This window comes from Taudactylus pleione, unplaced genomic scaffold (genome assembly GCF_031769625.1).
Source record: "Taudactylus pleione unplaced genomic scaffold, aTauple2 ptg000026l, whole genome shotgun sequence".
Classification (NCBI taxonomy): Eukaryota; Metazoa; Chordata; class Amphibia; order Anura; family Myobatrachidae; genus Taudactylus; species Taudactylus pleione.
In genome coordinates, this window is record NW_028284428.1 from 9,141,543 (window position 1) to 9,164,325 (window position 22,783).

The following is a 22,783-nucleotide window of genomic DNA, read 5'->3' on the forward strand; positions in this document are numbered from 1 at the left end:
AGATATATTGCGTCGAACGTGCAGCACAGCTGATGTGATATATCAGAAAGATATATCATGCACATTTGCCTCTGTGTACAGGCGACCAATTGACCCGTTATACTGGCCACAGGAACCAGCGACATTGACATCACAGCTGGATTTGCCCTCCCAGTTTGTATTGAAGTAATTACTTTATACATTTATTTGTGCCTCAGGGGGTGATTCAATTGTTTAATAGCCGCCAGCAATTCTGCTCGCTCCCCAGGAGGGTGCAAGCAAAAATATGCGAGAAACATGTGATTAGGGTTTCCTAACCAGGACTTTAGACAGGTTCAGCCATTTGTCTAAACCCAGTCTAATAGGGCGTGAAGAGGGCGATAATTGACAAAAACAATTGAATTGCAAAATTGTGCGCTCATTAATTATCGCTGTCCACACAACAATGGAATCTCCGTTTCATGACATTTTATGATGTTTGTTTCATGTAAGTGTAAGTTTGACACAACAATCTTCCTGCATGTAATATGAGCCTGAAATCACTATTCTGTGCTGCTGAGGTCCCTTTTACATTCTGCTATTTAACTCTGTGTCCAGTTTCTGACAAGTAGGGAAAACAGTGGTAGGATTACCAGACTAGGGAACAGCTGATGGTCAAATTTATCTGGTGTATTTAGGAAAAATATTGTGAAAGGGACAAACGTTTTATTTATCCTGTCATATTTCAGCTTTCCAAACAGAAGGCAAATTATACCTAATTTTGGATTTTCTCAGGGGAGGAGATTTGTTTACACGCTTATCCAAAGAGGTAATTCTAACATTATTTTCTTGCTTGTTCTTACTGCTCACCAAAATAACAAAGGAAACAAAATTTACTTTTTAATATGCTTTCTACTTACTAATTATTATATCATGCATAGCATTGCTGTCCTTTTATCTCTTCCTAAAACATAACTACGACAGTTGAGTAGTACAATAATTTAAGAGGAGTAATACTGCAGGTACACAGTCGTTTATTCTATGTTCTTATAAAATGTTAGCGTATCTTGTGCTACTAGACCTAGGGGTCAATCCGATTAGCCTGATCTCGCCGGTGTGAGTCATCGCGGCAATGGCTTTACGGCAGCCCGTATTTGCTGAATTTTTCTCGCAGCCCCATATGGCTCAGAGCAAAACTCAGCGAATTCGGGCTCAGAGCGGGCCGTGAAGGGTGCAAGGTGCCGATCCGTTGCCCGGCCTTTTTCACTCCGTTGCCCGGCCTTTTTCACTCCGTTGCCCGGCCTTTTTCACTCCGTTGCCCGGCCTTTTTCACTCCGTTGCCCGGCCTTTTTCACTCCGTTGCCCGGCCTTTTTCACTCCGTTGCCCGGCCTTTTTCACTCCGTTGCCCGGCCTTTTTCACTCCGTTGCCCGGCCTTTTTCACTCCGTTGCCCGGCCTTTTTCACTCCGTTGCCCGGCCTTTTTCACTCCGTTGCCCAGCCTTTTTCACTCCGTTGCCCGGCCTTTTTCACTCCGTTGCCACGGCAGCTTGCACTCTTCGCACATAATAGGATTCACCCCTTAGACTAAGAGAGCCATTTGTGAAACACAGTCCATGTCTCACTAACACACTTTACATGAAAAGTTAATTGATTACAGTGCATTGTATTTATACATATTTTTGAAAAGAACCTCAATATGTACATGTACGTGTTTGCTTATATTTGAGAGTTGCCTTTCTGCATAGACAGATCAGTATCAGAACGATTGTGAACATTTGCAAAATATTACCTAATGTTTTTTGTTTTTTTTTAATATTAATCCCAATGCATCACACTTTTTGATGCAGTTTCTTTTTGGAAATATGCAGAAGTAGATTTTCTGTACTATGTGGCTTTGCTGCTGTTTTATCTGCTAGTAGAGCTGTTAAATATTGGCATTTTTTTTGGTAGGTAATGTTCACTGAAGAAGATGTGAAATACTACCTGGCAGAATTGGCACTTGCTTTAGATCATCTTCATACTCTTGGAATAATATATCGTGACCTTAAGCCAGAAAAGTAAGTAACAATTAAACTAGAACCACATTTAGATTTATTCTTTTACTTCTACATAAATTTGTGCAAAATAAAGGCTTTCTTTTTATAGCAGTATTTTTATATATAGGAATTATTTTTGTTAATTTTTATCTTTTGTTTTAGTAAACTGTCCCCAACCTTACTCCTTACTTAAAAGCTATTGTGATTTTTTTTTTTTTTTTTTTTTTATATATTCATGGGAAGGATCTTGGTAACCTTGTATTTCTGGTGTTGCTGCTACACTCAGGAGAAATTAAGTCAGGTGCTGTTACTTAGTGCTGCTGTGCAACACTCTGAATAACGGTTGAGCAACATACAAAGTTTCCTGGGCAAAATGTGCGATGTTGCAGTAACAATATACACCATACTTGCCTACTTTTGAAAAACCATTTCAGGGAGATTGTGAAAGCATCACCTATAAGCGCACACTAAAGTTGGCGTGTACTGCTACATCTGAGAGGTGTTGTCATAAAATTAATTTACATCCAAATGTAAATGAGCCCCCAAAGCAGTTAGTAAGATCGAATTGGTGATGAAGACACCCTGATACTACTCGGAAAATACATGTAGCCATAGGGATCATTGTGCCTTTATAACTAATGCAGGGAAATTATACTAATGATCCCATCATGTGTATATATATATATCTCTGTTTTGTTTTGTATATAACAGCTTCATAATGGGGGTAAGGTACAATCAGGGAGATTGCTAGAATCTTCAGGGAATCTCCCTGAGAATTAGCAAATATGAGCATACCGTCATTATGAGCATTCGGATAGCACATCGCTCATGATTAAATTGACAGGGTTGGAGACAAGAAGGGTAAATCAGAGGTACATGCATGACTAATGGTCACATTGAAGTCTCTCTTAAGGGGCAGTTCATTTGTTTTTATCGAAGCCATTCGACATTTTCTGATGTGCACCTGACGGAGCAATTCATTAGTTGCTCTGTTCGGGTATGAATAGCAGCTGCACACATTTCTGCAAACACCCTCCTGAGGTATCGAGCAGAAATAAGCGATAAGTCCTGGTTTTGTGGGCAAAAACTGTTGTTTGTGCATGCTAACAAGGACTTTAGACGAATTTAACAGTTTTACTTTGCTAAACCCAATCTAATTGGGCTTCCAAAACAATTTAAATGCTCCGTCGGCCACCCTTTAATTAGCACGTCCCAAGAAAATTTAATCGCCACCTTAGAGTAATAAGTATTCACCTGATTTACAAATACATGGCTTATTAGTTTAAATTACACCGTTTCAATATATAATTGGATGAGAAGTCTAAATCTGAGAGAGTGGTTTAAACCTGGTTACTGAACAGCCAAGGAGTAAACGTCTGCTAAAAGATAGGCACCCCATTTTGTATTTAATTTACCGTTTCACAAACCGTCTGAAAGTGGTTTGCATCAAAAGTTCTGCTTTTTTTTTTTCATAACTAACTGACGAGCTTATCAAAATATCTTTTTCTTCTAGTATACTGCTTGATGAGGAAGGCCACATCAAATTAACAGGTGTGTGAAAAAAACATGGACAGATCTTTCAGACATATTTTGTTTTATGTTACTTTATAATTTAGTGTTATATTTTTGTATCAGTATATCTGCACCCCCCCAAGTAGTAGCCTAATGATTTGTGGGTTAAAGGGTAAAGAAGGAGCTTGCCTTATCCTCTTAATATAGATAAGAAGGTCCCTGCTTCATCATCCTCCACTCTGTGCATCCATACAGGGGGTCGTATAAGAGAGGAGAGGGTCCGTGTGTAGGCTCCATGCATTAGACTCTGCTGCGCTGCCAGAGTCTACTGCACCATCTTCCTGGTGACTTGCTATTGCACTGTGATGGTCAGGGAATTGTAGAGATGAAAATATGTTCCAGTAATACTTCAAGTATTGCTTAAAGGGTAACTGTATATATGTATAATGGATCTAGTAAATGTAAGGGGCAGGGGCATTGTGGGCAGGCATTGTCATCCTGTGACATTTATCATCCACATAAGGGGGTCTAGGAATATTAAACTTTATTGAAAGTAGAACACATTGAAGGTTTTTCTTTAGCAATTAAATCACATTCAGGAAACCAGAGGGGTGCTGGTGTAGTTTCAATAAAATATACTACATCCCTTTATGGTGTCCTATGAGCAGGAAAGGCAATTAACTGGAAAGGAGATTGGTAAACAAGGCCTTTTGTCTATGTCTGCATGTGAATGATTGAGGATGCTTACCCAGTGCCCAACGCAGCAGGGTGTATTCAAACTGTCTGATCCCGAGGTGTGACTGACCATGAACAGGGATCAAAGAGTTCACCATATTTTATCTGTTTTTGACAAAAAATTTATATTTCCACCATGACCAGGAATTCCCAAAAGCAGGGGGAGACCATCTGAGTGTTGGTTTGTGTCGCAGAGACTGTAATTGTGATAGTGTTAGGGGACCTGTGGTCCCCGTATGGTATAACGAGCAGAGTGATTAGTATATTCATTCTGAGAATTATATTCGGCTCTGCCCTCACCATCAGTCCTGGCACAAGTGTAGTACCAGTCAGGGTGATAGTCATAGGCTCTAACCTAGACAGGGCCAAAATAGGGATATCTATTGGGGTCCCTAACATGCTCATTATCATTGTTATTTCCCAAGCACTGGCTGACACAGGACTCCGGACAGGTAAGTATAATTATATGGGTTCAGGGTGTGCGTTATGGGCCCCTGGACCCAGGGACTCATGCACACCCCCTGCACCCATTGTAGATATGCCAACGCATCCATCAGACTATGCCTGTCCCACATGGTGAAGGCACATTATAACTTACAAACCGTAACCTGTCACACTATACCCAAGGGTTTAGTAATTGATAAGGTTGCTGGTGCTGTTTTGCTTAAAAATTTGCGAACAATGAACTCCATAGAATGATTGACACTCATCTAGAACACTCTTCTAATCTTTGGAGAGAATGGTGTTGTAGTATTTGTTTATATTAAGTCCAAGTCTTAACTTGCATCATGTGGGACTACTTTCCTAATACAACCAACGTGATAAGATGTATTTTCTTAGCAGAGCACTCATTTTATGACTATGCCTATTGATAACCTATTTCTAGAATGTCTTATAAAGCCATGTATTTCCTTGACTATACTGAAAATTCTAAAGCAATATAAGAATTTAAGGGGCAAAGTGCGAGTCAATATAACCCTGAATGTCTATTGAGGGGCATGAGTGTGGTCAAAGGTAGTTTTGAGCAGGTTTTCCCAACAACCTCCTCTCAACAGCTCAAAGTACAAGGGAGTTATACTAACTACATTTATGTCTTTGTATCTTGTTAGATTTTGGTCTTAGTAAAGAGTCTATTGACCATGAGAAGAAAGCATACTCTTTCTGCGGCACAGTGGAGTACATGGCTCCCGAGGTGGTAAATAGGCGAGGCCACACACAGAGTGCCGACTGGTGGTCTTTTGGTGTTCTCATGGTAGGTTTCCCTACTCACTGTATTTATACAAGTCTCTTTTTATCATATTTCTGTATTATTAGGGTTCATGCATACCCTTGCTATTTGTTATTTTACAAACACATCTCTACCACCATTTACACCATTTTCTTTAATAGCATAATTTGTGTTTTTACAAAACAATGTACTATTGTTTCAATCAATAATACACAGGTATCCATTTATTCTGCAAAACATGTGCTAGCTAAAATATAAAAGTCCTCAAATAAATCTTGTGGAAGCTTACAAATTCTCCTGCTTTGTTCATTTACGTTTTAGACTAACATATTATTCTCTTGTAAACTTCCACTTTCTCTGCAATAAGAATATTCTGTGTGGGTGTTCTATTTCTCACCTTTACATACTAATCTCCCGCTTGATACAATTGTTTAGCATTAAGACATTAGTGCATAATGAAAACTAGAAATAATCTTCAAATTTTATCTTTCAAGTGCAATTTTTTGTCATATTAATTATACTTTCATATAGTTTTATTAGTATAGTGTGAGAGTTATCCTAATTCTTTGAATATATTTAGAGCTGTCTAAAGGTGGGTACACAGTGGAAAGATATATCTGCAGATATAGCAGCAGCAGATGACGATCGTTCATACACACGGAACAGCCACCACTGCCCTTGGCTACGGGTCCCCCTTTCCGCCGGCCTCTGCAGCAAGTGTACGCATACACACAGCACGATGAGCAGATACATCTGCCATTGACTGTACTGCACAGCGACGCGATATGTCTGTGAACGACGTAGTTAACGGACATATCGTCTGTACACACTGGCCGACATGCACACACTATATCAGCCATTCAATCAAATGGCCGAATTGTCTTCCACTTTGTACCTAACATAAGGGGCAGATTCAATTATCCGTGGTGTTTACCACGAAGGTAAAGCCAGTTTACCACCTGGAGCTATTCAATTATTAGTCAATTTCCCCCCATCCTGGCTTCTGAAATTTCAGGGGCACCCTCAACTATCACACCCATAATAGAGAAGCTTTCCCTTTCATATGATGCATCTCCTAGTATCTGTTGTCTTGTAATCACCTGTGATAGTTTTTAGAATAACATCCTTCTGGCTGCTCCAGCTCATGTGAGTCTGATACAGCTTAGACTGCAGTGGTGGCAAACCCTGGCACTCCAGCTGGTGTGGGACTACATATGCCAGCATGCACTGCCAGAGTTTCGCTATTAAGGAATGCTAAAACTGACAGTGCTTGCTGGGATATGTAGTCCCACAGCAGCTGGGGGGGGGGTCGCTACCACTGGCTCAGAGTTTACTATGCATGTGTGGTATTACTATTTCCATAAATCTTAAGGTGACAGTGTGATTCACTACATACCTATTGATTTTTCACAACTTTACATAGATATTGAGACAAACTCCAGACGCTGTGCTTTGGGCCTATCCTAAGCATGTCTGGTCTAGTCTAGTCTGACTGCTTCTCCCCCATCCTGGCAGCTGCAGGGAAGTCCCCAAGTCCCTGTTGGTGGAAGCTGGTATGTCTTGCTTTTTGGTTCTTTTAAAGGCACAGGGGCTAATTAGAGGAAACTTTGCAGCTTTGACAAAAAAGTTTGCACTGCAGAGGGGGGATTTAAAATGTGCAGCTAGCTTTTCCAGTTGAGAGGAAAGTGGTGCTTCCTAGCATAAAGCACATAGTTAAAATAAAACTGCCAAATATTTGTGTATTTCTGCAAACCAAAAAAGCATTTGCACCCCTTGCAGCACAACATCTTAAATGAGGCCTGTGCTATACAAGTCCCATCATTTGCAGTTCTCGGAGAGGAATCTGTGTGCAGACACAATAAATAATGCACCATCCGTTCAGCAGTGAGCCGGGTCTTGATCCGAGTACAAATAAATGGCTCCCTGCACCGTGAGCTGTTTAGCTCATCATTGCTTTTCATGTGACTAAAGCTCTGCAATACCCATGTTATCAAAAGTTAATGTACTGTGAGTGGCCCTTGAGAAAAAATTTAATTGTAAGGGTTAATAATAGTTGCAACAATGCTGGTTTGTTAATTTGAAATATTTGCATGAATAGTTTTTCTGCTTTCCCATACCCCTGCCACAGGTACTTAGTAAAAAATAGTAATTTCTTTTAACTAAACATTCAAGATGTAGATTACAGTAGCACACAACTTTTTGTTCATGTGACCCTTGCTGACAAGAGCTCTTTTGTATCTGGTGATGCCCTCTGTTCTCACTGCCTGCATATCCTTATCTGATTCTCCCAGAAGTTAAAAATAGCCCTGTAGATGTACAGTGAGCAGCTTCTCATTGCAGCTGGAATAGATTTGGCATGCCTTAATATAGTAATAGGGCAGTTACTAGGGTTGTGCGAGCAGTGCCATCGTACAAAAATTACAGCCCCTGCATCTGGCGAGCACTGAGATGGAACCCTGCAGCCACTATCTCTGCTGCGCTGCCATCCGGAGCATCCTTGATGCTCAAGGCATGCACCCTGCAACCAGTACAGCTGCCTGAGGACGCTTCAGGTACTGCTGTACTTCCCCGCACTAATGGCCCCGACCCCTCAGTGCAATGTCGTGTTCAGGGGATGGCACAGGGCGCACTGCCGCCCTCTTATGGCATCGGGCACAGAGGCATTGAGAAGTGAAGGCATATACAGCCATGACCAAAAGTTTTGAGAATGACACAAGTATTGGTTTTCACAAACTTTGCTGCATCAGTGTTTTTAGACCTTTTTGTCAGATGTTACTATGGTATACTGAAGTAAAATTACAAGCAATTCATAAGTGTCAAAGGCTTTTATTGACAATTACATTAAGTTTATGCAAAGAGTCAATATTTGCAGTGTTGACCCTTCTTTTTCAAGACCTCTGCAATTCTCCCTGGCATGCTGTCAATCAACTTCTGGGCCACATACTGACTGATGGGCGCCCATTCTTACCTAATCAATGCTTGGAGTTTGTCAGAATTAGTGGGTTTTTGTTTGTCCACCCGCCTCTTGAGGATTGCCCACAAGTTCTCAATGGGATTAAGGTCTGGGGAGTTTCAAATATTGACATAGTAACATCTGACAAAAAGGTCTAAAAACACTGAAGCAGCAAACTTTGTGAAAACCAATACTTGTGTCATTCTCAACTTTTGGCCACGGCTGTATACACTGCAGCTGGTTGTATCTTCTTATTCTAAGCATTAGAAAGAATGCAGTCATCTCATGTAGCATATCTTCTACCCACAGTTTGAAATGCTTACTGGTACCCTACCTTTTCAAGGAAAGGACAGAAAGGAGACCATGACCATGATTCTGAAGTGAGTAATCTCCCCCTCTTGTAAGCAGTTTCATCTCAGTTCTTCAATTCCACTGGCATTAACACTGTGCATGAATATAGTAAGCTGACTGTACTACAAGAAATATACATATCAAAGTGTTGTCTATTCCAAGCCAGATAAGGGCCACGTCGGCATGGGGCTGATCTAGGGCCTATTGTGAAAAAATGTGTGACCTGCACTGTGTGGGTGTGGCCAGTGCCTTGTTGGCATGTACATCCCCCTATATTATCAGCCCCAATGTCATACCCCTTTCAGACAGAAAACCAAATTACCTGGTCATACATTTCTACCCGGTAATTTGCTGATCAACACAGGTTTTTTTTTCTGTCTGATATGGGCAACCCGGGCCGTGACTTCGACCCAGGAATTTACCAGGGTCGGAGACCTGGGAATTTATACCTGGGTTGACCCTTTCAGACAGAAGAAATACCAGTGTTGGTGTTGGTAATTTGCTCTTCTGTCTGAAGGGGGGTACTGGTAGGGAACAGCAAAACACCCCGGCACTCAAATGCTGGGTTTTTTGCCTTTTCCTGTCTGAAAGTGGTATAAATATGTAAACTTAGACAAATTGCATCTTTCTGGGAGGAAATAGAAATACAATGTTAATATATAGGACGACTTATATATTTTGAGTCCATACTCACTGGATTGGTAATTAAAATTTCCACTTATATTTTTATAGATTAAAGTATTGAATAATCTCCAACAGCGAAATATAAAGAAAAATTTGAAAATTTTACTTTATTTTTCATATTTGCCATTCCTTTTCTTTATATTCCACCGTTGGAAATTATAGGATATTTTTAATCTATAAAAATAAGAGTGAAGTTTTATTTGACAATCAATTAGACATTGACTATATATATATATATATATATATATATATATATATATATATATATATATATATATATATATATATATATATATATATATATAGTGCCCCATAACAGGATTCTCTCCGCAGTTGAACAAAGTTTTACGGAATTCAGATAACGATAGGGAGTGGGTTCCTATTTAATTCAATCTTGTGTAGGGACATACCTTATAAATCAATAAAAGTATCAGAAAATGTATATGAAATACATTGGCTATGTTATTCAGGGCCAAAATCAGATGGTTACCACTAGACCTTTCCATTTTACTTTGTTTGACTATATAGGGCCAAGCTTGGAATGCCACAGTTTCTTACCCCAGAGGCCCAGTCTCTTCTACGCATGCTGTTTAAGAGAAACCCAACCAACAGATTAGGTGAGCTACATCCATTATGTTTAACCATTGAAAGGCTTCTTACTGGAAAACTGATATAGTGCAATAGTGATAGTTAACTGTGAATCTTTTTTTTACCTTTTTGTTAGGAGCTGGTCCAGATGGTGTTGAAGAAATTAAGAGACATCCTTTCTTTGTGACAATTGATTGGAATGTGAGTAATTTGAACATGTATTAAAAGGATAAAGAACCGAAAACAATTGCAACATGCCTATAAATACATGAATTATAAAATAATTACTCTACTTCTTATCTGATCTCAGAAGTCACGATCTTCCTTCCAATCAGGTTTTGTTTTTTTTAGCTGGGTTATCAATATATAGAGATTACAAGTGAATATGAAATGCTTTACTTTTTGCAGAAATTGTATAGAAGAGAAATTCAGCCTCCATTCAAACCAGCAACAGGTGGTCCTGAAGACACATTCTATTTCGACCCAGAGTTCACAGCAAAAACACCCAAAGGTGAGGGTTTTTTTCTGGGCTTCAAGATGGCACACACACATCCAACTAGTAATGCTGTGTGGTCCTTCACCTGGGTGGTGGCTATCTAGGTGCTATAATTGGGTGAAGCACGTTTTGCCATGTTAAGTCATATCATTAGTTTTGACAGCTAGTCCAAGCCAGGTTCGTTATAAAAATCCCTTTGATGTACCTGTGTAAATAGGCTTAGTGGAACTGAGGTTAGGTAATTACTTTCTTTTTGATGGTGGGATTTAATAAGCATTTATGCTAATTGATTTTAGTTTTAAATTCAATATATACAACAGTGAATTTAAAAAAATATATATAACAAAAATACAAGTTAGAGCAGTGGTTCCCAAACTTTCGCGAATCACGGCTCCCTATAGTATCAGCATTTTTTTCAAGGCACCCACAAGGCAAAAGTTTCTTATTGAGAAATTCTGAAAGAATATTTAAGTAAATTGTACTTACTTGTCCTCTTTAGGTTCAGTTATGTGGTGGAGGACAGGGTTGCACTTCAGTTTGCCCACATATTTATGATTGGCAGCCACAAGCTCTGGTTTAGCCTTTCACATTGACCATAAATAATTTGACTTGGTCCTAGACCTCCAACCCGTGGCACCCCTGCAAGTGTCCCAGGGCACTCAGTTTGGAACCACTGAGATGTGTGTACTGATTTCTATAAAATAACTGCAGCATAGTTAGTAGTTTTTATTTTTTGCCTAGACTCTCCCGGTATCCCAGCAAGTGCCAATGCACACCAGCTCTTCCGTGGATTTAGCTTTGTAGCAATTGCTACTGAGGAAGAAAATCAGACTATTCAAACGGTTGGAGTTCATGGCATTGTTCCGGTAAGCATATGGTTGAAAAATTAACTGTAGAGATTGGCATGTACTTTGTTCTGTTTTTAATGTCAGTTTGTGCTTTGTGTCTTTTTATGGTTGTGTGTTCATATATTATTGTAAAACACTAACTATTATTATTGTAAAAAAAAAAAAAAAGTAGCAAATTTAATTTTGTAAATAGCTTCTACAAATATCTTTTGTTATTTTTCAGATGGAAACACTATTTGTTGAATTGCTGTATTTAAACCTTTAATGCCGTCTGTGTAACAACACCTTTTTTTATTTTTCTAATTATATAAATTCGGATTCTCATTTCCTTAGTTCTAAATGTTTGGTTAGACTGTAGTGTTAATGCCTATTTGTAATATGTAGTTCATGCTTGTAGGTAGTAGTAGTATACATCTGGATTCTCAGTGTCCTAAGTATTTTATTTAAACCATTTTTAAACTGACCACACACGTTGTTTTGTTTCTTTTTGAACAAACATTAACATTTTCCACAAGATGTAGGAAATGAGTACTTTTGGTAGACTTTTCGGTGTTTGGATTCAGTACACGCTCTACAATCAGCTTCCATTTGATCATTTTGTGTCCTTTCTATCAGATTATAGCTAGATCTGGCTATCCACGTTAGTATTGGATCTACAGTTATTCACTTTTAAATCTATACTTTAACTATTGGATAAAAATAAATATATTGAATATGATTATGACTAGCTTTAGTTATTTTAATAAATTTCCTATTATCTCAGGTTTGCACTGTATCCATTAATACATTTTGCGTTTCTTTACTGTTGTAATAACAGACTTGGTGGTCTTTTATCTAATTATATAGGTGGGTATTAGTAAGATATGAAAAGGGCTCATTTACAGATGTGTCCTCACTCCTGTTTGCTGCAATCGCGTCAAACAGCCTCGTGTGCGCCTGGTCCCGTGAGACTCTTCTAGCTCCTGGAGGTTTTTTTTTCCCAAAATGCGTCTAAGTTGCAGTGCATTACAACTGGGACACACCAGCAGACTGGGCTGATTAATTTGATATGTGACACTTGTATATCTGTGTGCGACAGAGTTTCTGAATCATCATGCAAAGTGCTACAAAGCAGTGGCTGCAGTTTTTTTATTTACAGACTCAATATTATTATTATTATTATAATTTATTTATATGGCGCCACAAGTGTTCCGCAGCGCCTTACAAAGTACAAAAACAAATAAGTAACCAGCGATTTACAAAACAAAGCAGGACACGCATAAAAAAAACATAGCTATATTAGCGACCTTTACACCCACATAAGCAGCCAAGTGTTAGTTGCCCTAGTGGGGAGTAAGAGATAAATGTAAATACAGTAAGGAGAAGCACAAGAGGGTAGAGCGCCCTCAATAGCACACAGACATAAATGTGTAAAATATAAAAATCAGCACACTCTGTAGGTGCGTCCTAGTCGCATCACGACTTAGATGCATTTTTGGCAAATCAAGACGCCCAACACTCGCAGAGTTGCACGGGACCTGGTGGCTCACTCATGCAAGGCTTATTGCACTGCATGGTGTATTGAGGTTAGATGTATGAGGACACATCTGTATACTGATTCTTTGATTGAATGTATGAGCAGAAGGGGTGGGGGATTTCACAGATCATGGTTGGTATATTTGAAACTTGTTTAATTATCTGCCTTAAAGGGATTAGTACTACATGTTAATTTTGCATGTTATATTATTGTTTGTATAATTTCCCATCTACTATGGTTGTCAGTTTGGACTTAAATTAAGGAACACTATTAGTCTCAGAATAGATTTTAACAGTGTAGAGCAGTTATTATAATTGTTGTGAATCTTAGTTCTGTCTGCTTCCTATCCTTCACACTTAAGGTGCATACATACAGGACTATATTGTGAACGATATCGTTATCGTTCATACTGTTCAATATTGTGTGTATGCAAGACATGGTTAACGATGCGCGCTCCCGCGGATCGTTAACTGTCTTTCATCGTCCGAACATGCTGGCCAACCTGACGATATCATCAGGCCGTGCATGTTCGGGGACTGTGGCTGGTGATGTCACTGAATGATATCATTAACAATATCGCTCAGTGTGTATGCTCAATGTCGGGAACAACTTTGAGCCCGCCAGGTGAGGGGACAACACTGAACGATATCACTCATAGAGCATATCGTTCCGTATGTACCCACCTTTTAGCCATTTCCAGATGTTTATACCAAGAGCTGAGTATGATGGCAGTTTAGTACATAATGCTGCTGGAATCCCAAACATGCTTACAAAAGATCTTTATCAGGTAGCAAATAGTTTGCTATACATTCAATACTGAAAGAATATGTAGAATGATCTTAATTTATTTTTTATTAATATTTTATTTTCACTTTCTAGCTTCACAGGAATAGCATCCAATTCACTGACGGTTATGACTTGAAAGAAGATATTGGGGTTGGCTCTTACTCTATTTGCAAAAGGTGCATTCACAAGGCCACTAATATGGAATATGCAGTAAAGGTAGGGAGTCGGATAATAATACAAAGTGCTGTTTTGATATACAAACTTATGGCTTGTTTTTTATATGAAATATCCTGAGTTTATTGAAGCAGTCTGTTTGGAGACTCGCTAATGGTGGTTTCAATTTACACAATTAGCAATAGTCCAATCATTTGGCCTTTGTAGCTCCCAAATACACAGTACAGTGAGTGTTACATGTAATGTAAGGGAGAAGTAATGCATGTATACACCGATGGCGAATACATAGAGGTTTATGGCACTCATTGATCACTTTACTTATTAGTAATATGAGCCAGGTATATGCCAAGTCAACCCAGCCCCACCCAACCATTACTTATCCATGCCAAGCCCAGACCTTCAGGGTTATCCCCACTTCTGTAATGTCCCATCTCTGTCGCTATGGTGGGAGCCGTTGGAGGCACGCGCATGGCGGGGATGGTACAGATTACGGTTTATTATGTAGATTCTCTTGTAATTATGTAAATGCAGTAATTATGGATATATGGGGTGGTGATTCAATTGTTTGTAGCTCTCGTTTATACTGCACAGGAGTTATTCGATTATTTGCACGACTAGCCCCAATTCTGAACTTACTGCAGATTTCTGTTCGCACTTTTGAAGAGCAAAAAGAGATGCGCATAAAAGTAGGGCTTTGGGGCGTTTGCTGCAACTGCCATAACTGCAATGCACAGGCGAAGCTGCTTAACACTGCTAATCCCGTGCAGTCTCACGCCAAGGAGATGATGGCACACGCAATTGAGTGCACGGGAGCTGCAAACTATGGAATCGCCCCCTTGGATGGAAACTTATAGTCTTAGGACATTTCCAGTTGGATCAAACACCTACTTTGTCTGGGATGAGAGTTTGTCATTAGTCTTAAATAGTGTTAAAGACAGGTGGCTAATTAGTTGACAACAATACAGGTAAACCAGAATTCGGGTATTGGGACTATGCATTTATTTTACTGAGTATAATAACATTGTTTTTTGTTTTTGTGTTTCTTTATTAATTTTGAGTATTTTTATTTAAGATAATCGATAAGAGCAAGCGAGATCCTACAGAAGAAATTGAGATTCTGCTACGCTATGGACAACATCCAAACATTATCACATTAAAAGATGTAAGAATACACATTTAAAATGTTTCTTTTTTTGACCTTAGCAAACCGAGCTTTACATCACCAAACATTCATATTTATTTGAGGATATTTAACAAATTTTAAACCCAAGCACTAGATATTTGATGTCGCCTTCAAAACACCCAATTTTTCTGGGTGGAAAAAAAGCATCCAGGTGACGCAACCTTTAAAAGTACACTATCAAAATTGTAGATGATCTCTTTAAAAGTATATTTAAAAAGAAATTGTCTCTTAATGTGTTGGGAAAACATGAAAATGCACTATAATGTATACTGTAATAACGATTATTGGCCTAGTCTAAAATAAATTCATTGGATTCTCGTTCCCTCCATACAGGGTTCATCTATATTTATACATCTCAAAAGCCATATTTGCCCCCATTCCTCTTTATTGCAGCAGCACTATGGGTTTACAGTTTGTTTTTAAATGTAAGCTTCTTATATATATATATATATATATATATATATATATATATATTTTTTTTTTTTATATTTGTCTTATGTACTGCAGGTGTATGATGATGGAAAGTATGTATATCTAGTAACAGAGCTAATGAAAGGAGGAGAACTTCTAGACAAAATCTTAAGACAGAAGTTCTTTTCGGAACGGGAGGCGAGCGCTGTGCTGCACACGATCACCAAAACCGCTGAATACCTCCATTCACAATGGGTGAGAAATAAAATGAATTCATCCTAAAATGACACTTGAGCCCAGTGAACACTGCTTGAAGGAGTTTATTAGACAATACTCATATATGGCTCTTCAGTACAAAAATCTTTAATTGTTTTGCTAAAACTCCACACTGCTTAATGTAAATAGAATAAAACATTCAAAGCAGTGCCAGTAATCACCATGTGCTCTATTATAAGGGCACAACGGATTTCTCCATAGTGAATTCCGAAGGGGGGGGGGGGCAGGGTGTTTAAGGGGCTACACCTCAAAAGCTAAAGGAGGTACAGAGTTGAAATTTGGTGGGGGCAGGTAGAACTGTCAGGGTAAAAACATAAAAAATGAGGACATGGGAGTATTCTAAAGCTCCAACTGTCACTTTTTTCTGACATTCTCAATTAGGAACCCTTTTCTGCTATAGTCTATGGGGGATTTTTGGGAAGGCAAAACTCAGGGCTCGTTTGCGAGCTTTAGCGGTGGTGGGCTCGGGGGAAAGAAGCTGGCGTTAGCTGCAGCAGGAGCCAGCGGAAAGGTGCGGGGGGTTAGCGGGCGACATCTGCGGCCAGAACCCGGGACAGTAGCAGGCTTTAGCGGCGGTAGTGCAGGCGTTAGGACCTGGGGGAGGTAGCAGCACTCATAATGCAGGCTCAGATCTGGTAGATCCATGATACCTGCTTCTGTGTTTAATTAAAAAAAAATAAAAAATGGCGTGGCCCGCCCCCCAGAAAACATCCAGTACCGGGCTTTGGATCCCCAGTACTGGTTGTGCTAAATACAGGGGACAAACAACGTAGGGGTCCCCCTGTATTAAGCAGAACCAGCACCAGGCTTTTCAGAGCATGTCCTGGTTGCCAAAATACAGGGGACAAATGATGTAGGGGTCCCCCGTATTTAGCGCAACCAGCACAACGCTCTGAGCTGGTTCTGGAAATACAGGGGGAAAAAAAATTCGTAGGGTTCCCCTGTATTTACCAGGACCAGCACCGGGCTCCTAGCGGGGGGGTGATGCCACAGCCAGGGCAGCCCTTTCCCCGGGCCCCCCAGCTGCAGCGTCACCCCTGACCGCTAGTCAGCCCAGGCCGGGAAGCCCTGGGGAGTTGGGGACCCCCCCTATAAAGGGGTCCCCCTCCTCAGGGCAGCCCAGGCTGATAGCCCGGGGCTGTCCCCAGCACCCCTGGGCGGTGGGTGCCGGGTTGATTATGTAAAGTGTGGTGCATATGAAAATATAAATATTGTCTTTTGGAGTAGTACTACTACTCCCATCAGTAATTACCAGACACTCCCTTCCTTTTAGTAACAACCATATTTTGCTGTAGTCCCCCCTCAGCATGGTTTTTTTTTTTTAATGTGCACTGATCCCACGTACCTCTTCTGGTTGTATGTTCTTCAAAGTGATACTCAAGGTGAAGGAAGGAGGGCCTCACTGTGAGTCACAGTAGGTGTTGGTAGCACTTGGCGCCTGAAGAGGAATGGCTGCGTACAGAGCTGCAGCAGAGCCAGGAGGTGTCCGCGGCTCTGCTTCGTCTCCGTTTCGGTCTTCAGCCTCACCTGGAGCGCATGAAGTAATGCTGTCTCCAGGTGCATGGGCCAGCCCAAAGCACTGAAAATGGTACTGGCCCGGGGAGCATCTGGCACACCGGCCCCCCTGCTCTGGAGCAAGGCTGCTAGATTAGAATAATGTCAGGAGCTGTCTGGCTTCTCCACAAGCGCAGGACTCTGCAGGCAGCGTCCAGCTTTTGCAGCGGTAAGCGGCTGGGTGCGATGTGCACAGAAGTGCTGGGAGCTGCTGATGTCCCATCCCTGACCCGGTGATAGCAGGGGCGCTGAGAAATAAAGCAGACTATATTTTCTTGGGGAGACTTAGTGAGTGCCGCCCTTAACGTGTCGGCGCACTTAGGCAGCTTCCTAATGCTGCCTAATGGTAGCGCCGGCCTTGCATGATAGGCCAGGATGAAAATGCAGAATATGCTCACTATAATGGCTAGTACAAAGAAAAGAGTAAAAAGTGCTGTCTTCCCAGCAATGTGCTCATTCCTGAGATTTACAGTACAGCAACACTGCAGATTTTCCTGCACATCTATATTCTCCTCTTCTGGCAGAGCGCAGTCGGAATGCCGGAACCTCACGGCGATCAATGCTAATTATGCTTTTGGTGCGTTGACAGAAGCCAGTGTGCAGCAATGTTATTTCAACAGAACAATATCTATTTATTGAAAAATAAATATAATATAAGGACAGAGGGATACCACGAAAGTTTTTCATACCTTTTGAAACTATTGGTTGCAGGGTTGCGCTGCTGAATAAAACATGTTATGTTGTATCTCATCATGTGCATCCTGCAGAAATCTATTGGCTATTAAAGTGTTTGCTACACCTAAAGCTTTGTGTGGGAAGTGATACTGATGTTATCATACCTAACCTACTGCATGCCAGTGTAGTTTTTACAAAGGTCTTCACTGTAAGGCGCTCTCCACATTGTGACTGCAATGTGCACTGTGGAAGCATAAAAAGGCTATAGGAATCTTAACAGTTAATATATTTTTACTTTATGAGGTTACTAGTTATCTTCAGTTTTATGGCATGTAACACACTGTTCTGTATTGTCTTTTCAGGTGGTCCACAGGGATTTGAAGCCAAGCAATATTCTTTATGTGGATGAGTCTGGAAATCCTGAGTCTATTCGTATCTGCGACTTTGGATTTGCTAAGCAGCTCAGGGCAGAAAATGGCTTGCTTATGACTCCTTGTTACACTGCTAACTTTGTTGCGCCTGAGGTAATTACCTATTTAAACTTGATTGTTTCTGTACAGTAAACTGAACGGTCGGCCTTGTTTGATGTATCATTTTTCTGCACTATATTGTCTTGTTTTAACATTTTTAAGGTAAAACCCTGCTGATAAAACACTGTTTCCCCTTCTAAGCAAGTGTCCATCATGGAAGTTTAATGGTGCATGTGACCCCTCACGTAGTTAACCATATGCAAAGTGCATTGCTAACTCTTTTATAATAATGCATCAGTATAGTCCCCCTTCCTGCATGCTTCCCTATAGTTTGCAGCAGGAGGCAGGTGGGGTAGCGCCACAGTTGTGTACTGTCCGCTAAGCAAATGCTCTTTCACGAGGCTTGTTTATGTTGAGCTGAGTGTGATTGGAGAGGTGGTTGCTTAGGAAAATTTATTTATTTTTTTTTTTTAATTGATTAATTTCTTCTTCAGGGCCATAGGCGCCACAGGGAGACCTTAGGGTGTAGGTTGGATGTGGATCCCGGCACCACACAGTTAAAGCTTTGCTCCCAGGATGCACTGGTCCATCCTCCCTATACCCCGCCCCGAGCCTAGAGGCACCTCAGTTTACGTTGGTGCCCGGCCGGAGTCAAGTCACTGTTATCGCAGGGGGGCTGTTTAGCAGCCCCAAAGCTAATTTTATTTTTATGATTTAGACAGTTCTTTTTAGTCTATCAGAGCGCGCAACAGCAGACTGTCCATAGTAGTGCTCACTATAGGTCCGGTGGCAGACAGGGCGCCGGACCTAGAGCTAGGGCACATCTGCGGGCACGAAAAGGGGGCGTGTCTTTATGACGCATCCCCTTTTCGTCGCTCTTGATGGCGTGCCCGGCACTTAGACATGCCAGGCAGCCCCCAAGCGCCGCAGTCACTGTGAATGGATGCCTCGCACATGCATCCATTCACCGGCGGTGAAGACAGAACCTGCAGGCTGTTTCAGCAGGACGCAGTGCTGGAGAGCAGGGTGCTTTCTGCCCTTCAGAAATAGGACAGGGCGCGGTGCCCCGCGGGACATTCCGGACTGCGGCCGGACGTACGGGGACAGGTAAGAGCAGACCACTGCTAGCGGTGATCTGCGTATTAGCAGTTCAAACCTCCGGTCTCTGGGGCAGACCGGAGGCAGCCTTCCCTGTTTAGCGCCTCCTCAGCTCAGCGCGCATTTCCGCTGAGGTCTGGCTTTACTGAGCTATTTCCTCATGCGGCCACGCCCCCTCTGAGGTCTCCGGGGGCCATTTTCTCTAGATGGTGCATCGCAGATCTCTCAGGACAGCGTGTGTTCCAGACTCCCTGTATACCTCTCCCTTGGGTTAGTGTATACAGCACTATAGCCTTCCCAGACACTGAATCTGGGCAGTTGATTGTAGTGCCAATTTGCAGTATGTGATATATATCTGCATTGTATTTGTCTTAAACTAGCGCTGACTGTGTCTTTTCTCTGATCTGTCAGTTTATATCTGTCCATTTCTTTTACTACCAGCCCTAACAGGTGTAGTTAGGGTGGTTCTTTGACCTCACATATATAGATTCAAGAATTTATGAAGTCTGTCACATACGGTTGTGCGCTGCACGGTGCCATATTGTTGGACCAGTGACTTGCATACGTCGTGAGTGGGGTCTGACAGCTATTAGTACTAGGTGGCACTCAGAATGACTTGTAAAAAAGACAACACAGTTGCTTCAAATCGACGTTTCAATGCTTAATGCATTTTCATCAGGATCCAAAAAAAAAAGTAAAAACAGTCTTACCTTTATAGTACAAATCACCAAGTGCATGGACGTCTGGATCACGCCGAGCGCGTGGGTCCAGTGGCGTAAGAAATGTGAAACACCCTCCACCAAGAAACTGCAAGTACGGAAGCCTGTCAGGTTCAAAAAGCATAAGAAAGCAATCAACATAGGTCAAGCTGCGCAGAGCATAATGGAACTTCGGCCCGTGTAGAGGGCCCTCAGGATGGCAAGTCACGTTCTACACGGAAAGCCCGTGCAGGTCCAGTCTGACAATGCCACCACAGTGACTTACATCAACCATCAAGGAGGCACTCTAAGTCGAGCAGCAGTGACAGAAGTGTCAAGCATTCTGACGTGGGCAGAGTGCCACCTCCCGGCAATTTCTGCAGTGTTCATTCCAGGAGTTCTCAACTGGGAAGCGGACTTCCTCAGCCGTCACAACGTGCATCCAGGGGAATGGTCTCTTCACCAAGAGGTGTTTCAACTCCTAGTGGACAACTGGGGCCTCCCGGAGGTGGACCTAATGGCCTACCGACACGATCACAAATTACCAGTGTACAGGTCCAGAACAAGGGATGCCGAAGCAAGCTGGATGGACGCTCTGTCAGTAAGGTGGACATTCCAGTTTCCGTACCTCTTTCCTCCGACATCCCTGCTTCCTCGGGTTCTTCAGAAGTTCAAGCAGGACGGAGGCACTGTCCTGCTGGTGGCTCCCGCTTGGCCCAGATGTCATTCGTACTCAGATCTTCGGAGTCTCTCCATCGACACTCCATTCCTGCTGCCTTAACGTCAGAACCTGGATCGTCTGTCTTTGTCGACGTGGCTCTTGAGACATCCATCCTAAGGTCCAAGGGATTCTCTAGCTCAGTCATCAGTATGATGCTCCGAGCACGTAAACCTGCTTCGGCCAGGATATACCACAGGGTGTGGCATTCAAATTTCCAGTGGTGCCGCTCTTGGTATTAGAACCCTCGGGTGTTTCGTATATTTCCAGGTTTCTGGACATACGGATTCAGGATTCCTTCAAGCAGGATTGGACCTTGGCCTTCACCTGGCCTCGTTGAAAGTACATGTCTCCGAACTGTCAGTGTGGTTCCAACAAAGGATAGCTCCGCTCCTGGATATCCAAACTTTTCTACAGGGTGTTCTCCGGATTCAACCTCCCTTTGTCCCTCCTGTGGTTCCTTGGGATTTGGCGGTTGTTCTTCAGGCCTTCCAGGGTCCTCCATTTGAACCACTAGATTTGGTGGATCTCAATTGGTTAACAGCTAAGACTTTTTCTCCTGTCGATTGCTACTGCCAGGAGGGTGTCAGAATTGGGGGCGCTCTCCTGTCTTCCTCCCTTTCTGATATTTCACCTGGACAGGGCTTTTCACTCGCCCTGTATTTCTTCCTAAAGTGGTTTCTAATTTCCATATTAATCAGGAAATTATTGTACCGGCCTTTGTCATCTGACCTCTCAGCAGGTGAGGCCTCATTGGATGTGGTCCGTGCTCTCCGGATTTATGTGGACCGGACCAATTCCCTTAGGAAATCAGACTCCTTATTTGTGCTCTATGGATTTCACAAGAAAGGATGGCCAGCCAATAAACAAACATTGGCCAGATGGCTTCGTATGACTATCTCAGAGACTTACACACAGGCAGGCTTGCCTGTTCCGGCTTCTGTTACTGCTCATTCTACTCTGTCTGTGGGCCCCTCGTGGGCAGCTCGTCATGGCGCCTCGGCTTTTCAGCTTTGTAAGGCGGCCACGTGGTTTTCCATTCAGACCTTTCTGAGGTTCTATGCGTTTGATACCTTTGCCTCTCAGGATACTTCCTTTGGGCGCCGTATTCTCCTCTCAGCGTCTGAGCGTCCCCACCCTTAAAAGGACTGCTTTGGGACGGAATCTGTATGACTTACTTGCGCCCGGCGGTTCAAATCCCGACAGCAGCTGCCCGACATGGTAATTATTTACTAACCTAGCTCCCCCCCCAACCCTAACCCTCCTTAGGGGTGCCTAACCCTAACTTCCCTCCAGTGCCTAAACCTAACCCCCCCCATCCCCGCCACCTAAAGCTAAGTCCCTCGGGGGGGGGGGGGTGTGCCTAACCCTAAGTCCCCCCCGGGTGTGCCTAACTCTCCTTCCCCCTAGCCTAACCCCAACCTCCCGGGGGGGGTGCCTAACCCTAAGTTCCCCCCGGGAGCCCTAAACCTAACCCTCCCCCTTCGATCGGGATGTCGGGCGCCGGTTTCCCGGCGTCGGTAAAATGACAGGCGTCTAGATGTAGACGCTGGTCATTTAACCCTTGCCGGGATAAAGCAGTCGGGAAGCCGGCCGTCGGGATTACGTCCGCCGGCTTCCCGACTGCATACCTTTTGGGACAGCCCCAAGGTCTTCCTGTGGAGCCTATGGACCCTGAAGAAGAAAATTAGTAATGGTAAAAACTTACCTTGGTTAACTCTTTCTTCGAAGTCCACAGGGCACCCGCACTGACGCACCTGGCTTCATATGGGCTATGTTGCTGGTGACCGGTTTCCCGTCTCCTTCTCTGTGAGTGTGATTCTCATGTGTTCCA

The 22,783-nt window shown here is 42.3% G+C and overlaps 1 protein-coding gene across 3 annotated transcripts in view; it reads left to right on the forward strand.

The window, feature by feature from the left end:
• Positions 1 to 22,783, forward strand: part of RPS6KA3 (ribosomal protein S6 kinase A3) — a 177,135-nt gene that overhangs the window by 138,022 nt on the left and 16,330 nt on the right. For all 3 annotated transcript variants that reach the window (XM_088451605.1, XM_088451607.1, XM_088451606.1), the window contains 13 exons: positions 708 to 787; positions 1,910 to 2,016; positions 3,509 to 3,546; positions 5,352 to 5,494; positions 8,733 to 8,803; positions 9,987 to 10,075; positions 10,183 to 10,247; positions 10,455 to 10,557; positions 11,284 to 11,408; positions 13,786 to 13,908; positions 14,939 to 15,028; positions 15,557 to 15,715; positions 18,328 to 18,489. In XM_088451605.1, coding sequence (XP_088307731.1) covers positions 708 to 787; positions 1,910 to 2,016; positions 3,509 to 3,546; positions 5,352 to 5,494; positions 8,733 to 8,803; positions 9,987 to 10,075; positions 10,183 to 10,247; positions 10,455 to 10,557; positions 11,284 to 11,408; positions 13,786 to 13,908; positions 14,939 to 15,028; positions 15,557 to 15,715; positions 18,328 to 18,489 — 1,355 coding nt within the window. The remainder of the gene's footprint in view (positions 1 to 707; positions 788 to 1,909; positions 2,017 to 3,508; positions 3,547 to 5,351; positions 5,495 to 8,732; positions 8,804 to 9,986; positions 10,076 to 10,182; positions 10,248 to 10,454; positions 10,558 to 11,283; positions 11,409 to 13,785; positions 13,909 to 14,938; positions 15,029 to 15,556; positions 15,716 to 18,327; positions 18,490 to 22,783) is intronic.